The 16,749-nt window shown below is 36.4% G+C and overlaps 1 protein-coding gene across 1 annotated transcript in view; it reads left to right on the top strand.

The window, feature by feature from the left end:
- The window catches only part of Prp16 (ATP-dependent RNA helicase l(1)G0007), a 261,425-nt gene that overhangs the window by 14,325 nt on the left and 230,351 nt on the right, over positions 1 to 16,749 (top strand). Inside the window, exon 2 of the mRNA XM_090397330.1 lies at positions 2,829 to 2,992. Coding sequence (XP_090253456.1) covers positions 2,829 to 2,992 — 164 coding nt within the window. The remainder of the gene's footprint in view (positions 1 to 2,828; positions 2,993 to 16,749) is intronic.

The raw sequence follows: 16,749 nt of genomic DNA, 5'->3' as shown, positions 1-16,749 counted from the left end.
CCCCCCACACACACACAAACACACACAATCATATGGAGTCATTAAGACACTATTCCACAGGGCTAAACTAATCTGTTCAAATAACCCAGCCCTAACCACTGGACTAAATCACATCCTTAACACTTTCTCAAGCAAGCAATTGCTACCCCCCCCCCCCCCCAAAATACCAAAACCAGATATCCACAACCCACTCCCCCCCCTTCACAAAAAATATTACTCTAAATCCATCACCATTCCCTACATCCGAGGCACCTCGGAAAAAATCAACAAAGTCCTAAAAAATCATGACTTGACCACTTGTTACAGACCATATAGAAAATTGGCATCCCTTATCTGCTCCTCTAAAGACCAACCACTTCCCCTAGACCTACCTGGTATATACCAGGTCCCTTGCAGCTGTAAATTGTCCTACTTTGGCCAAACAGGCAGGACACCAAATATGAGAATTTCAGAACATAAGGACTACATCCGATTTCACCAGTACAGTCACTCTTGGCTTGCAGACCATGCTCTGGATACTTGCCACAGAATAAGGTGGAAGAAAGCCATAGTAATATGCTGCAGCAAGTTCAGATATGAAAGACTATTCATTTAATCAGCCTCAGCCCACATGAAATTGACATCTATTTTTCTTAGCACAGTCCTCCAAACTATCCATATCATCTTGCAAAATTTTGACATCCTGTGCACTCACTTTGTTCTGCCCAACTTTGCATCATCAGCAAACAAGTGAATACTTCCTCTCAGATCCTTTCCTATATCGTTAATGAACAAATCGAAAAGTAGTGGTCCAAGAACAGAACCCTGCGGCACACCACTAGTCACGAGAGCCGTCTTTTGAACTCTACTCCTGAATAAACCACTCTCTGATATCTCTCCATCAGCCACCCTCTTATCCATCTCACCAACCCTATATCCATCCCATATGCTGCAGTTTACTGATTAGAGTTCCATGTGGTATCCTGTCAAAGGCCTTAAGCAGGGTCCAGTAGAATCACTGTAAACCCATTACCCTTATCCAGTTCGCTGTGTTATAAAATGTGAGCAAGTTACTGAGACATGATCTACCCTTCACTAAACCATGTTGTTCCCCATACAGTATCCCATTTTTATCTATCCAATATCCTGTATTCTTCTCTTGACTAATTTCTCCAAGACCTTGACAACGATTCCTGATATGCTAATCGGTCAGTAATTTACAACAGCAGTCTTGGAACCTCCTTTATGCAGTGGAACTATTTTCCCCTCTTTCCACCCCCCCCCCCCCTTGGGACTAACCCAGACCCGAGACTCAGATTAAACAAAATGGTCAAGGGTACTGACAATTCTTTAGCCGCTTCACGTACGACAAGGGCTGGTATACCATCCAATCCCACAGATATATTGACATTGAGGCTTTGTAATAGACTACTCACCTTCATTTCATTCACCACAATTCCCGTATAATCTATTGGTTCATTTATTTCTTAAAATGTCACCACCTGGATGATATATTCTTGCAAAGTGCTCGCTCAATAATTCAACTATATCAACTGATTCAGTTACCTGCCTACCATCGGCATTCTTTAAAATCGTTCTGCTATATACATTTTTTCTTTTACTTGCAACATATCGAAAAAACTGCTTGGGATTCTCTTTAGTCTGCATGGCTAATGTTCTTTCATAATCCGGTTTTGCTTTTCTTACCACACTTGTTACCCTTCTGGCCTGCGCTTTATACCGTTCATGTGCCTGCTTGTCACCTTTTTTCCTTAAATTCCCTCCATAGTAGTTTCTTTTTTTGCAGCTCAAGCTTAATGGTGTTATTCATCCATTTAACCCCTACTTGGTTTATTACTCGAACTCTAGGTATACAGTCAGCCATCGCCTCCTGCAAACACCTCCTAACTGTCTCCCATGCACTATTAACATCTAGCCCTTGCAGTTATACATGCCATGGCACTGAACCAATCAAACTCCTAAGCTTGTCATACTTACCAGCCCGATAATTCCATTAAGGAGATTTTTCATATGGTAGAACAAAAGGCCAGTTCTGGAAGTTGCAAAAAGAGATGGTCAGTAGGAAGCTGAGAAGTGGCTTTTTTGTGTGGAGGGTAATTGGACCATGGAATTCATTGCTGGTTAGGATGGTGAATGTGCAAATGGTGACTAGGCTTAAAAAGTGGTATGATAAACCTTGTGTTGTCCAAGCTGAACCGAACCTTCTGTAGTGAGTCATGAGACTGTGGAGATCTGGAATAGTAGTAACAATAACAAGTATTATCAAGTATTTCTGATATGTATCCAAAAGGTGCATAAAAAGTACGAATAATAGTTCTAAATGATTAAGTTTTATATTATTATTAGCTTCTTAACAGCAAATTTCTTTCAAATCGATCTAAATTTTGTCATGACTCTGCATTGTCAAATCTTAAATTTCATTGTAAGGCAATGCTAACTGCATTAATCCAATGAGATCTTATTTTGGGTCTTTTTTCCTGACATCCTGGCACATTAACCTATTTTGCTAACCTTTTCTCTCCCATTCTGTTTAAATGTCACCTTAAATATCAAGTGCTTTCTAATATCCATTTATTTCTGCCATTGTTCACGTCTCCAGTTTTTCTCAGAACTCTCATCTCTGGCCACCATTCTTTGATAAAAGACTAAGTTAATAATTGTGACACTTGTATATCCAGAATTTTTGATTGCTCTGAACATTGCAGTTTCATATTATTTTCACTTGTGCTAGAATTCAGTCAAATCCTACCTTTTGTTATTAATTTTTTTACATTAATGTTATTAGTGTTTACAAATTTTCAGTCATGTACTTGGAACTTATTTTACAGGAACTATCGGTCATCTCAAGTTGAAACACCATCTTATACTGGTGGAGTTAGTGATAAATTTCGAGAAAAAGTGCATGACAGACATGAACGTGAGAAGGAAAAAGGGGTATATGCCTCATCAAAGAAAGCATCTCATAAAGAAAAAGAAAGAGACAGGAGAAAAGGTATGTTGGTTATTAAATTATCCCATATTAAAATCACATGCTGGTCAGTTTTGTTGAAGATGGTATGCTACATGTTTTTGTACACATCTAGAAGATGAGAAATTAGATCATACTTAACTCTTATTTTTGCGTTCCGTCAGGACATGGAGTTATCTTGGCAGAAGGGCTTATACATTGGCTTTTGATAACTCCTTTTTCAGGTAATAACAGTGTTTACTAAATATTAATTATAATAACTTTAATTAATACTTTTTTATATTTTGGTAGTGTTACATTCCCATCATCAGGGATCACAAAAGAATGATATGTGCATGCAGGCATACTGAGTAAATGGGGCTGAAGAAAAGCAACCAAAGTCAGGCCTAAAGTCCTGGATTTTAGGGACAGTTTCAAGCACCCAAATTTGTTGATGTTTGGAAAGTTTCTCAGGGATGAGGATGATTCGAGGAATAGCCTCTCATATTTGTATTTGCTGCAGTGCAATAGAGTGACCTTCCAGTGTATCCTGTGGTTGGTGTCCAAAGCATGATCAACAGGTTCAGAATGGCTGTTATGGTGGAACTGAATGTAGTCCTTGTGTTCAGAAATTCTGATATTGGTTTTCCTGCCTGTTTGGACATAGTAACACAATTTGCAACTACAAGGGACCTGGTAGATTCCTGGTAGGTCTAGGAAATGTGGCTGGTCTTTGATGGAGTGGATAAGGGATGCCAATTTTTTGTGTTTTATGAGTGGTTGTAAGGTTGTATTTCCTTAGGATTTTTGTTAATTTTTTAGATGTACCCCAGTTATATGATGTGGTGATAGATTTTATGTAACCTCTGCTCTGAAAAGGGAAGTTGGATTGCAGCTACCAGATTGTAATATTTTGTGGGGGGGGGGGGGTTGTAGCCATTGGCTAAAAAGGTGTTGAGAATATGGTCAAGTTCAGTAGTTTTCACTGTCATCAAAAATGATCAGTTTGGTCCTGTTATATGGGGTTTTTATAATCCCATATTGTTGGGAGAGGGGTTAGTGCTGGTGAATGTATCTACCCTACCAGTATGTGTGGGTTTTCTGTAAACGGAGAATTTACCAGGAATTCATCAGAATTCCTGGTAAATTCTTGGTGTGTAATCAGAGGTTCTAGGAATTGGAGACTGTTGTTTTCCTTTTCTAAGGTAAACCGTATCCTGTGATGTTGATTGTTTAGATATGTTAAGCAAATATTTAGCTTATCCAGGCCACGTGGCCAAATAATGGTAAATTTTGATGTCTCCTCTCTATTCACTAATGTTCCACTCAAAGACACCTTAGACCTCATCCAAGATATATTTCCTCCTGATATCTGAGCCCTCTTTCATCTACACTACATAGATGATGTGTCCGTCATCTATGTCAGGCGTGACCAACTTCATTCTATACGAGGGCCAATATTTGATGAGTGGTAGCGTCACGGGCCGCACACTTTTAGACAGAACTTAAATAAAAATAAACTCTGCATTTTTTCAAGGCAATAGTTATATGTATTGAATTACTATATTTGTTAAATCATTTTACTTTACTACTGCGAGAACAATATAAAATACTTGATCGATTTAAATATAAGTTGTCAAATTAAATTTAATTACATATTTCTGACAACAAGTTCATCAAAGTCGATTTTCAACAATGATGACGATATTCGTAACAAATCCTATAGGTGGTCATCAGTCATTCGGCTTCTTTGTGACGATTAACCGCTATCATAGTTGAGAAAGTGCATTCGCATATGTATGGGCTTCCAAACATAGATGCAATTCTCAAGTGGAAATCACTCAATGCAGGATATTTTTTCCCTTGGTACCAGTTTCCAAAAGTCAGTGCCCATCTCCACATTAGACTGGAAAAAGGGGTCACTGTGAAGGTCACACAACTCCAATTGAATAGTGTCATGCTGCCCTGAAATGTTGCATTTCATTAGGTTATTAAATAATGTCAGTTGTGGCTGCATGTCACTGAAGTCAGAAAATCGCTTACTGAAGTGCTCTAAAAGTTGGTCTAACATTAGCACAGAAAACTTGAAGTCAATGTCATGGCTCTCCTCCATCAACTTCCTGCAGGAAGGGAAATGTACAAAGTTTCCTCTGACTAGAGTGAATTTGAAAACCTTCAGTCGACTTATGAACCCATCTAGGTGTCCAACTAAATCTGAGATTGTTTGGTTACGTCCTTGTAACTTCATGTTAAGTTCATTCATGTGGTGTGTGTGATGTATGTTAGAAAGGCGAGTAAGCTGTTAAAATAAGAATCACATAGTTTTGTGATTAGTTCTTTTGTTCCTCTAAAAACTGTTTTATTTCCTTTTTCAAAGCAAAAAACCGTTTCAAACAGTTCCCTCTGCTTAACCAACGTACTTCTGTGTACAACACTAAATTGTCATATTCTGCCTCCATTTCTGTTAGAAAAGAAAAAAACTTGCAGTGTGTCAAAGCCCGATTTCCGTCCTTAATTAGAATCGCACACTTCATCACAGTTTTCATAACATCCTCTATCTCCAGAATTTTACCACACAGAGCCTCCTGATGTATAACGCAGTGCAATATAGGGCAATTGATTCTAGCCTTCCTTAAGTAAGTCAACTAAGCCTGTTTGAGTACCATGCATTGATTTGACACCATTTGTTACAATAGCAGTGAGATTTTTGATGCACCAGTACTATTTACAACCTTCATAACTGCATCATAAATGTCCTGACATTTGGTTGTGTTATGCAATGACTCTAATGCTAGTAGCTCTTTATTAATAACAAAGTCTTTGGAAACTGTTCGAATGAAAATTAGAAGTTGAGCTGTATGTCAGTTGATTCATCCAGAGCCAATGAGAAGTAAGCTGAATCTGTAATAACACTTTTTAATTTATTTAATATGTGAGAACCTATTTCCTTGACTCTTTTTGTTAGTTTGTTTTGATAGTGGGAAGCTTTCAAACTCATTGGCAATTTTATCTTCCCCAAATACACGTGCCATTTTCACAGAACAGTGTTTTACAAATTCACCATCAGATAATGATTTTTTTGCTTTTGCTATCTTTGCGCTTACAAGAAACGATGCCAAGAGTGAGCTTTTTTGTATTGATGTTGGTTTAGTCAAAATAGATTTCTGAGCACTAACCTTTCTCTTCAAATTACGTCAAGTACGTACAATTTTAGTACGTACTTGTCCAACGTATTCTTGGTATTTAGCAGCATGGTGCTGTATGTTGTGGCGTTTGAGGTTATATTCCTTGTGCACAGACAATAATTGCAAACACACAAGGCACTGTGGTTTGTTGTTGTTATTGTTTATAAACAGAAATTCATTTTCCCATTTCTCCTGAAATGACCTGTTTTCTTCACAGATCTTATGTTTCTTACTCATAGTACACGCTAAAGTAACTGACCAAGGGACACAAACTGGAACAATAACACTGTTAACTGTGAAACTGAGTCTCTGATCATCATAACCAGAGCAGAGCAAGTAACTTTCAATGATGTGTTACTCTGGAGTGCATAGAAATCTACCGCTCCCCACTACTACCACTCTCACAGAAAAGCTGTAGATTTTATAAATTGAGTAATCTTTTTAAAGCAAGTTTGATTCTGTGTTGAGAATATAAATTGTTTCCGTCATCAGAAATAATGAATATAACTAGTATATCAATCAGAAAATCTGCTGTCGAAACTAATAGCTAAATTGATAATACATATAATTTAATATAGTTTTAATCCTGTCGCAGGCCGCACAAAATCATGTTACTGGTCGCATACGGCCCGTGGACCTACTGTTGGCCACCTATGGTCTATGTAGTGTTGCCAGATAGTGAGTTTATGTGGGGCAGAGTTTGTCTTTTTCTTCAAAGGTCTCCATGAAGAAGTTAGCCAGGGATGCAGAACCCATGGTTATCCCCTCTATCTGTTTGTAGAATTTTTCTTGCCAAATGAAATAGCCAGAGGTTTATGGTGAACTGAAAGAGGGCTGAGATATCAGGAGGAAATATATCTTGGATGAGGTCTAAGGTGTCTTTGAGTGGAATTTTTTAGTGAATAGAGAGGAGATATCAAAATTTACCATTATGTCAGTGTGCTGGAGTCTAAGGTTTTTTATACTGGCTTTAAAGTACACTGAATTTTTTTATGTGGGAAGATGTGTTGCCAGTATACTGTGTGAACACTTGGGCTAAATGTTTAGCTAACTTGTATGTGGGTGAATCAGTGCCATCCACAAACTGCTAACCACAATTTGTAATGACACATTTTATTTATGGATTTTTTGTAGCCCATATATCTGGGGGGGGGGGTCTAGAGTTAAACGATTTTAATTTTGGTGACTTTCACAGGCCAAGAGGTGACCTTTTTAAGTAGCCTCCGAAGTGCTCTGATCTGTATATTGGTGGGATCATAGTCTAAAGGAGGCCAGATAGACCGATATTGAAGTGAAGAGGCAAGCTTCAAGGAATAGCCTCTGATATTTGTATTTGCTGCGGTGCAACAGAGTTGCCTTCTTCCACCATATCCTATGGTGGGTGTCCAAAAGATAGCAACTCTGTTTCACTGCAGCAAATACAAATATGAGAGGCTATTCTTCGAATCATCCTCAGCCCTAAGAAATTTTCCAAATGTGAACAAATTTGGGTGTATGAACTGGCTCCAAATTTGGGAATCACTCATCCTCAGATCTTCAGCCTAATGGCCAAGACCACCTAATTTAGTCCACTAGGGGGGGGGGGGTGCCATTTAGGACTCTAGGCCTAACTTTAGTTGCCTTTCTTCAGCCCCTTTTGTCCAGTGTTAGCCCTGCATGCGCATATGATTGTTTTGTGATCCCTGAAGATGGAAATGCAACTTGGCCAAAATATAGGAAAGTATTAATTAAGGTTATTATTATTAATAACTATACGTTGTTATTTCCTAAAAATTAATAGAAATGGAATTATCTTTGTAATAAATTATACATTTCTTGGAATCAAATTGCACGTTGTTAATATTAGTTTGATTTTATTCTTTTTTTACACTTTTCAATGACATTGTTGAAAACAGAAATTTGAGTAGAATTACAGACAGAGTTAGTGGCTAAAAATTTTAAACTAGACATAAAAATTATAGTTATGTAATTAATAAATAAAAGAGTGGGTTCAACTTGGGAAAGAAAATTATAAAAAAAGGAAAGTATAATAAATATCTCTTATTATTTATACAAAGAAGACAAAAAGTTTTTGAATCTTTAAAAATCATACTGAAGGTTTTCATGAGCTTTCAAACTTTTAAAACATGTTCAAATTCCATAGTATGAAATTATCATGGATATTTGGCCTATTCTTTAATATCTTAACACGGGAACATTTTGCGTGTGTGTGTCAGTAACTGCTCTCTGTCTTTATATATATGTACACGAGGTTTGTCCAGGGAAATTCTTAAACTTTTGAATTTTGACAAGCGCTACTAGCTGTATGCTTTAATCTAACAGCAAAATTAGGAAATAGCCTAGCAAAAACCACAATGTGATATTTTGCTTAGCTATCGTACTACATCTGTTTGTGTCAACACATATTTGGTGCATCTGGTGATTTTTTGTTGTGTTTAAAATGAGGGATTTTCATGATCGATGAATTAGTGCGAAGATTTGCATCAAATTGGGAAAACTTTTCATGGAGACATTTGGGAATGAGGCTTTAGGCTGGACTGAAAAGCATGGGAGGTGGAAGTGTTTCAAAGATGGCTGAACTTCAGTCGATGACGATACGATCTTCATTCAGGATGACTGTCAGCATCAAAAATTGATGAAAATGTTGCATAAAGTTCATGAAGTTAGCCATTCTAACTGTTCGTGAGGTAGCTGAAGAAGCAAACATTTCAAAAACTGTCTGTCATGAGATTCTTACACAAATAGGCATGCATCATACCCAAATGTTTGCCTCGCCTTTTGATTAACTATCAAAAACAAATTCGAGTTGATGTGAGCCAAGAGCTTTTCAGTTGAGCTAATGAGGATGAAAACTTTTTAAAAAACATCATTACCAGAGATGAGATGTAGGTTTATGACTATGATGTCGAAACAAAAGCTCAATTATCAGAGTAGATGTCAAAAGAGGTCACCACCACTACCCAAAATAGCGAAACAAGTGGAGTCAAACATCAAAGTGATGATGACTTTTTTTTGCTACTGAGACATTGTTCAATATGAATTTCTTCCACAAGGCAAAACAGTAAACAAGGAGTATTATTTTGAGGTAATGCAAAGTCATCGTGAAGCTATCAGAAAAAAAAAAAAAGACCTGATGCTTCATCATGATAATGCACCCATACACACATCATTATTAATCCATCAATTTTTGGCAAAACGTGAAACAACGGTGTCGTTCCACAGCCTTCTTACTCACCTGACTTCGCACCAGCAGACTTTTTTTTATTCTCCAAATTGAAATTGATGTTGAAAGGCTACTGATGTGAGAGCAATAGGGTCAATAGTTTGAGGGTAGATACTTGTCTCTCTTTATTTGGAATTAGCTATACAAGGGTGGTCTGAAAAGTTCTCGGCCTCGACCATAGATGGCAACACTATCAGCAAGATTTTCTTTTTTTTTCTCTAAGTTGGTACATCTGTCATAAGCATCCATGTGAAATTACAAGTCATTCTATCAAGTAGTTTGTTTTATACAGCTGTCTGAAGCAAAAGTGTTGTCTGTATCCCTTGAAATGGATAAAATTGAGTATCATGCAGTTATAACATTTTTTGTGAAAGAAGTTTAATGCTAAAAGAAATTCATTCGAAGTTCTTTTAGTACCCATACCATACACTTTTCATAAAAGTGTATGGTATGGGTGCTCTTCTCCTTCGTTTTCCACAGTTAAGAAATAGGCTGCCGAGTTTAAATGTGGCTGTACTAGCCTTGAAGATGATCCATGTGAAGGATGTCCAAAAAGTGTAACAACACCAGAAATCATTGATCAAGTGCATGATGTGGTATTGGATGACTGGCGAGTCAAAGTGCGTGAAATTGCTGAGACCATAGGCATTTCAAAAGAATGTGCAGGATATATTTTGCATGAAGAATTGCAAATGAAAAAGCTTTGTGCAAGATGGGTGCCGTGCTTGCTCACAGCAGATCATAAACACACTTGCATGAAAATCTCTGAACAGTGCTTGGAGTGTTTTAACAAGAATAAAACTGATTTTGTGCATCAATTTATTACTTTGGATGAAACTCATATTCACCATTACAGACCACAATCCAAACAACAGTCAAAAGTGGACAGAAGCCAGTTGTTCGACACCAAAGAAGACAAAGTCTGTTCCATCAGCAGGAAAGGTCATGGCATCGGTGTTTTGGGATGCTAAAGGCATTTTGTTTATTAATTATCTTGAAAAGGGTGAAATAACCGGTGAATATTATTCCGATCTTTTAACCAGACTAGATGAAAAAATTCATGAGAAAAGACCCGGTTTGCAGAAGAAAAAAAAATCATCTTTCATCATGATAATGCACCTGCCCACAAAGGTGTTTTGTCAATGGGAAAATTAAAGGATCTGCACTATGAATTGTTGGAACATCCACCCTATCCCCCAGTGTTGTATCGAATTCTTGTTTTTATTGTACAATGGTTTTATTTTATTTAATCTTTTCTAACCTAAACCTTCTTCTATCTTAAGCTTATTCTACCAATATCCTACTGCCATTTATGTTGTGTCACCTATTTGCTTATCACAACTATTTTAACCTTTTATGCTATGTCTCCGTAATACACTCTATCGGGTAGCATGTGATACCGCTGAGGGACAATGGAATTTCCTTGAGAACGAGGCAGTATCAGAGTGTCTGAGATTTACCTCTCGTAAAATGCCAAGAAATTTATTTGTTTTGCTGCACCACTTAGCGCTATTAGATTATTAATATTAACAACCAAGAGGTAATCTCAGGACAGTACTTAATGATACCTATCAACTCTGCAGACGTGACCAAAATTTACTCTTTTCTAATATCCCACATAGGTTCGCATTAATATTTTATAAGCGGTGCATCGGATTCCAGAAATCACAAAAAGTCTTTGTTAGAATCGAAAGCAAGGTTTATTATACTCAAAGGTCGATACATATAATAACACTAAATTAAATCCCATCTTAAGGGAGTTCCAGACAAGGTATATAAAATTCAAACACTACTATTACACTCATAAAATATTATACAGTAGCTTCCTAAAGTATGAATTATATTAACCTTCGCTAATGCATTAGTCATGTGCTATTATCACAATCAATCTAAAACTCCGTAGCTCTGTCAGACTACACAAGATAACATTCATATCTTTCAAAACCTCTTTATATTATGCCAATTCTTTACTCTAACATATCCTTAACTTCATTCAATATAAGAGCGAACTTAAACACAATGACAGATAGTAAGATTAAATTCAATATCCCTCTAAACTGATAGCAATACAATCTTATCCTATATCATTAATGTTCCTTTTCCATAACATATTAACACGGCACATATTCTGTTAAACACAAACAGAGCTTACTTATCTTCCCCTTTCGGTTCTTTAGTGCTTCATAGGTTCACAGGAAACTGGCCTTCTGTGGACAGCCAGACTTGCTTCTTTTCACGGAGAATACGGCCACCAAGACCGTAGCTGCCTATCGGGAGCCGTCCGACATCGAGGGCACTTGCACCCCTCGCCACCACGAGGGACGAACACACAGGAGATCCAGGGACAAAGAGCCTTGTAACAGGGTCACATGACCCTTATATTTCCCTCTATTCTTTTCGGCGATTCTCGCCCCTTTTGGTGTCCGGCCGATTCACACGTGCTACTGTTTAATCCTACTTCTTCTAAATCTTTACTTTGGATCCGACATGTTAATCACTATGATGTTCTTAAACAATTGATAAGTTGTAAGTTGATTTCTAATTCAGATATAAAGAAAATTTATATCTAAAGACTGTGCCACTTTATATCTGAATTAGTTCAAGAATTGAAGAAAAATCAACCTTCAACTATTTCTCCTTAAAATTATATACTGGCCGAGTATGTTTGACTTACTTAATTTACCCGCTTTAGTTCGAATATTTTATGAATGGTGCAGTAAAAGAGATTCAGGCAAAATACAACTTTAGATAAACAAAAACAAACATTTAATTTTAAAATCACAAATTTTACACTTAAATTCATATCAGTAATTAAGATATCACAAACATTTTAACTCCTCAGATAAATTCAATCATTCAACTCATACAATGGTAAATCTGTTATCTCTATAATACAGTCTTCTCACAGTTCCTTAAGTTCCAAATACAACAAAAATTGCAGTAACACCTCTTCACAAACAAACACTTTTAAATTTCCATTTTAGCTAACTTCCTCAATAGTTATTGTTAGTATAAGGAAATTCTAGGATGAAACTCTCACACTTTTCTGCAAAGGAATATTAATGGTTGGAATAATCTTACCGATAATTTTCTTTCTTCATAACTTACACACAAACATTTTTATATAACTGTAAACACTTTGAGCAGTATACGGCACTCATTAAAATAAATCTTCTAAGCAATAACTGAATTAATCATCGGTCACAATACACATAAACAAACGTTCTTGCTTGAAGTACTACTGATCACTCTTGAGTTAACGCAATACACAATAATTCTTTATCTTGAGGTTTAAAATGCACAGTTGTTAATTCCTCCTGCATTCAAATAATTCTTTAGGCACTATAATTCAAAACACAGCTAACATCATCATCATCAAATTCCTGCCATGTAATCTCAAGGGGTGTACAGGATATGACAGTACTACATGAAAAAATTACATCATTACTAACTTCCTATCTACAATTTTCCTCCAAATCAGTCTGTTACTTGTCAAGACTCCAACATTATCAGATCTTATATTTCTGTCGTCTAAGGCACTTTGTACCGTATCAATCCACCTATATCTTGGTCTTCCTCTGGGTCGTTTTCCTGCCAACCTGGCAGAGAACACTTGTTTTGCTAATCTTTCCTCTCCCATTCTATTTAAGTGACCATACCATCTGAGATTAGCTCTGCTAACGCATTCCTGGATGCTGACAATGTCAAGTTCTTTCCTAATATCCTCATTTTTAATATGATATTGCCATTGATGCCATCTGTTCACGCCTCTAATCTTTCTCAGAACTCTCATATCTGCGGTCTCTAGTCTTTGGTCAAGTGTTTTACTTCTGACCCAGCTCTCAGATCCATAAGTTAAAATTGGTTTGAACACAGTCTTATATACAGCTAATTTAGTGTTCCGACTAATTTCTTTCTTATTCCATATGAATTTATTCAATTGACTTCCCACCATACCAGCTTTGCTGATTCTGTTGTCTATTTCTATATTTAGTTTACCGTCTTCAGTAAAAATTGTGCCTAAGTAGCTGAAATGTTTTACTTGTTCCACAGGTTCTCCATTCACAACACAGTTGACATTTTCAATGATTCTGCCTATTTTCATTGTCTTTGTCTTTTTATTGCTGACCTTCATACCATATCTATTACAAGAGCTATTCAATTTAGTCAGAGAATCTTGCAGACTTGTAGCGGATTTATTTAGAAGTATAACATCATCCGCATAAAGCAAAGAGCTGACATTAACATCTCCAATTTTGATATCAGGTTTAATACCACATTCCTTCATAATGTGATCCATATAGATAATGAATAACAGAGGGGATAATGTACATCCTTGTCTCGCACCAGATTTAACATTAAACCATCTTCCTGTACTTCCTTCAATTCTAACTGCTGACTCACAACTCAAATCACAACACAGCTAACAGTAAACTTCAATTTTACAGCTCTGCTATTCTCTAGAAACTTCGTACTTTGCTTCAAGGTTCCGTATGTCCTTGAAAGGTCAGCGCTGAAATTATATCTCAACTCAAGTATTGCTAGTCTATTAGTAGTCACTCAGCTGTCTTCCGTAGCTATAATTGTTATTCTACAACTTATTAGCTAACTGCCTCTTGACTAGTAGACTTTATTTAGCTGCTTGAGTGACTTGCCGACTCGCTATTATCGCACTGTGATTCCCGAATGCTCCGATTCCAACCTAATGCCAATCCTCTCCTTTCTCTCTCTCTCTCTCTCATAATAATCTAATCTCCCCCTTTTCCAGCATTCCTCGCATTTTATATCCGTTCTTCCCACCTAAATGCTCACATGATTTCTTTCTAAAACTCTTTTCAATAAACCTTCTCCTCACGTGGTGTTCCAAAAACGTGCAAGCTATCTAACATATGTTTCCATGACAACAAAACAAAACATAATAAAATTGAGGTATTGCATAACGTTAACTTCTATAAACAGGAATAAATAAAGAATATTTACATTTCAATTAATACGCAGTTAAATTATCAAATGCAAACTTTTATAATATTAACATAGTAATAAATAAAATAGCTTAATAATATTTAATACAGTCTTTTCATTATTAATACATATATCTTTGATTAAATAATTAAATATTAGACAAAATTAAGGTAGTTATATGAATATTAAATTTTAAAATAAGTTATATGCATTAAATAATATTTACAAGTCTAGCCTATGTGATGGAAGATCATGTTGGATTCTGAAACAAATAATAATTACTCCAATTTCTATATAATCAGAATCCAACACTACTACGTCATGGCATCCATTCTCTGCCCTGCTTATCGCACGTACGCTGACGTCACGTTGTTTATTTGGGGCGAGACGCTCCTTCGCGTAACCTTTGGACTTGACTCCCCCCCCCCCCAACTGTTGAATTTGTGCTTACATTTTATAACTCTTTTATACATATTTTATAATGCTCTGCTAATGTTTTACACTTTCAATATTAAATTAACCATATTCGTGAATGGCACAAATTACATACTTATTTAACCTTTTCATAACAGAACACACTTGATTTATATATACATAATACTTATTCTACACTTAGAGGCAATTTATTGTATTTATCTCATTTCTTTTGTTTGGAAAAGCATGTTAGACTGTGATAAGATAGGAATACATGAATTTCCACTCTATCACAATCTAACACCAGATTTGGCTCCCTCTGACTTCTATCTCTTCCCAAAACTAAAACTCTTTCTCGCTGGTCAGTGTTTTTCTTTGAATCAAGAGGTGATTGCAGCTGTAGAGGGGTATTTTGCAGATCTCATTACAGAGATGGGATAATGGCGTTAGAGCATCGCTGGAATAAACATATTAGTCTTAAGGGAAATTATGTTGAAATATAAAAATAATTTTGAAATTATAAATTTGTGTTTTCATTGTTAGGCTGAGAACTTTTTAGACCACTCTTGTGTATGAGTTTGCTTTCATGTTATAGGATGGATGCCTTCCAGCTGATTATAATGTAGTGTAGAGATGATGAAAGACAGTCATTAGTCTTGCCTTGATCATCTGCAGGACTTGTATCATAAAAATTGATGTATGGAGGTTAATTTAATCTTTAAGTGATATTGCAATGTTCCTGGGCATTGCCAGGAACTGAGAAGGCACAGTTGCTATTGTAACAAGATTTCATTATTTAGCCCTTTTAACTGAAGTGAGACTTAGAACTCCTAATTATTGTTTTGCAACTCCACCAGTTGGTGAGAGTGACCACGAGGTGATCACTTGCAGGGTGACCAGTCATTCGAGGTCGTCTGTTAGAAAGGAATATATGTGGAACTGTAAGACTGGTAATTATGAAAAGCTCAGGAAACAGCTTGCAATAATAAATTGGAAAGAGGAATTGGATGGAAAGGATATCAATGCTGCTTGGGCCATACTCTAGAACTATTTGGTGAAGGCAATATCAGAGTGTATTCCAAAGGTTAAGAGGATAAATAGAGTAGGCATAAAATGGATGAATCAAGAGATAAGGTATGCAATCTGGAAGAAGAAGGTATTATGGAAGAAACACAAAATGAGTATTTATAACAACCGGTTGCATGAGAGGTACAAAAAGCAGGTGAGGAAAGTGACTAGCTTGATAAGAGTAGCAAAAATGCAGTATGAGCAGCAGTTAGGCTAAAGCTGCCAAAAAAAATTCTAAGGAGTTTTTTTGATATGTAGTCAGTAGAAGAAAGGATGATTATGGTAGGATGGGATTGATTGCTTAAAATGGAGGAATGATAACTGCTGCGGAAGATATAGTTGAGATATTTAGTGAGCAATTTATAATGGTATTTCATTCTTGTGAATGTGACATCATACAGAACTTGAAAGCAGTGGGAAAGGAGGAGGAGGAACTGTTAGTAAGTGAACATGAGATATATGAGGAATTGAATAGACTTGATGCTATTTCATGTGTTTTGAGGGAATGTGCCACAGAGTTAACAACAGCTTTTGCATATCTTTTCAACATGAGTCTCTCACTGGGTCAAGTTCCAAAAGAGTGGAAAGAGGGTAAAATTGTTCCAATTCATAATGGAGGTGATAAGAGTAAGGCTTTGAATTATAGACCAGTCTGTGTGTCTGGAGTTGTGGTTAAGGTATTAGAGAAGTTAGTTAGGACTAAGATTCAGAATTAGGTTGACAACAGAAGAATACTCTTTGGCGGCCAGCATGGATTCACTAAAATGAAGTTCGTGCTTTAACAATATGCTTACTTTTTATAATAAAGTGACAAATGTGTTGGATAAGGGTGTTGCATATACAGTGGTATATTTAGATTTTGCAAAGGCATTTGATAAATTGCCACATGACAAGCTGGTAATTAAATTGGAATGGATGGGGCAGAACAGTAGATTAGTTCGCTGGATTGG

This window comes from Typopeltis vanoorti, chromosome 9 (assembly GCF_054136105.1).
Source record: "Typopeltis vanoorti isolate ZY-2024b chromosome 9, IOZ_Tvanoo_1.0, whole genome shotgun sequence".
Lineage (NCBI taxonomy): Eukaryota > Metazoa > Arthropoda > Arachnida > Uropygi > Thelyphonidae > Typopeltis > Typopeltis vanoorti.
The sequence above is the reverse complement of the archived record's forward strand: the minus strand, read 5'-3'. Positions and strand labels throughout refer to the sequence as shown.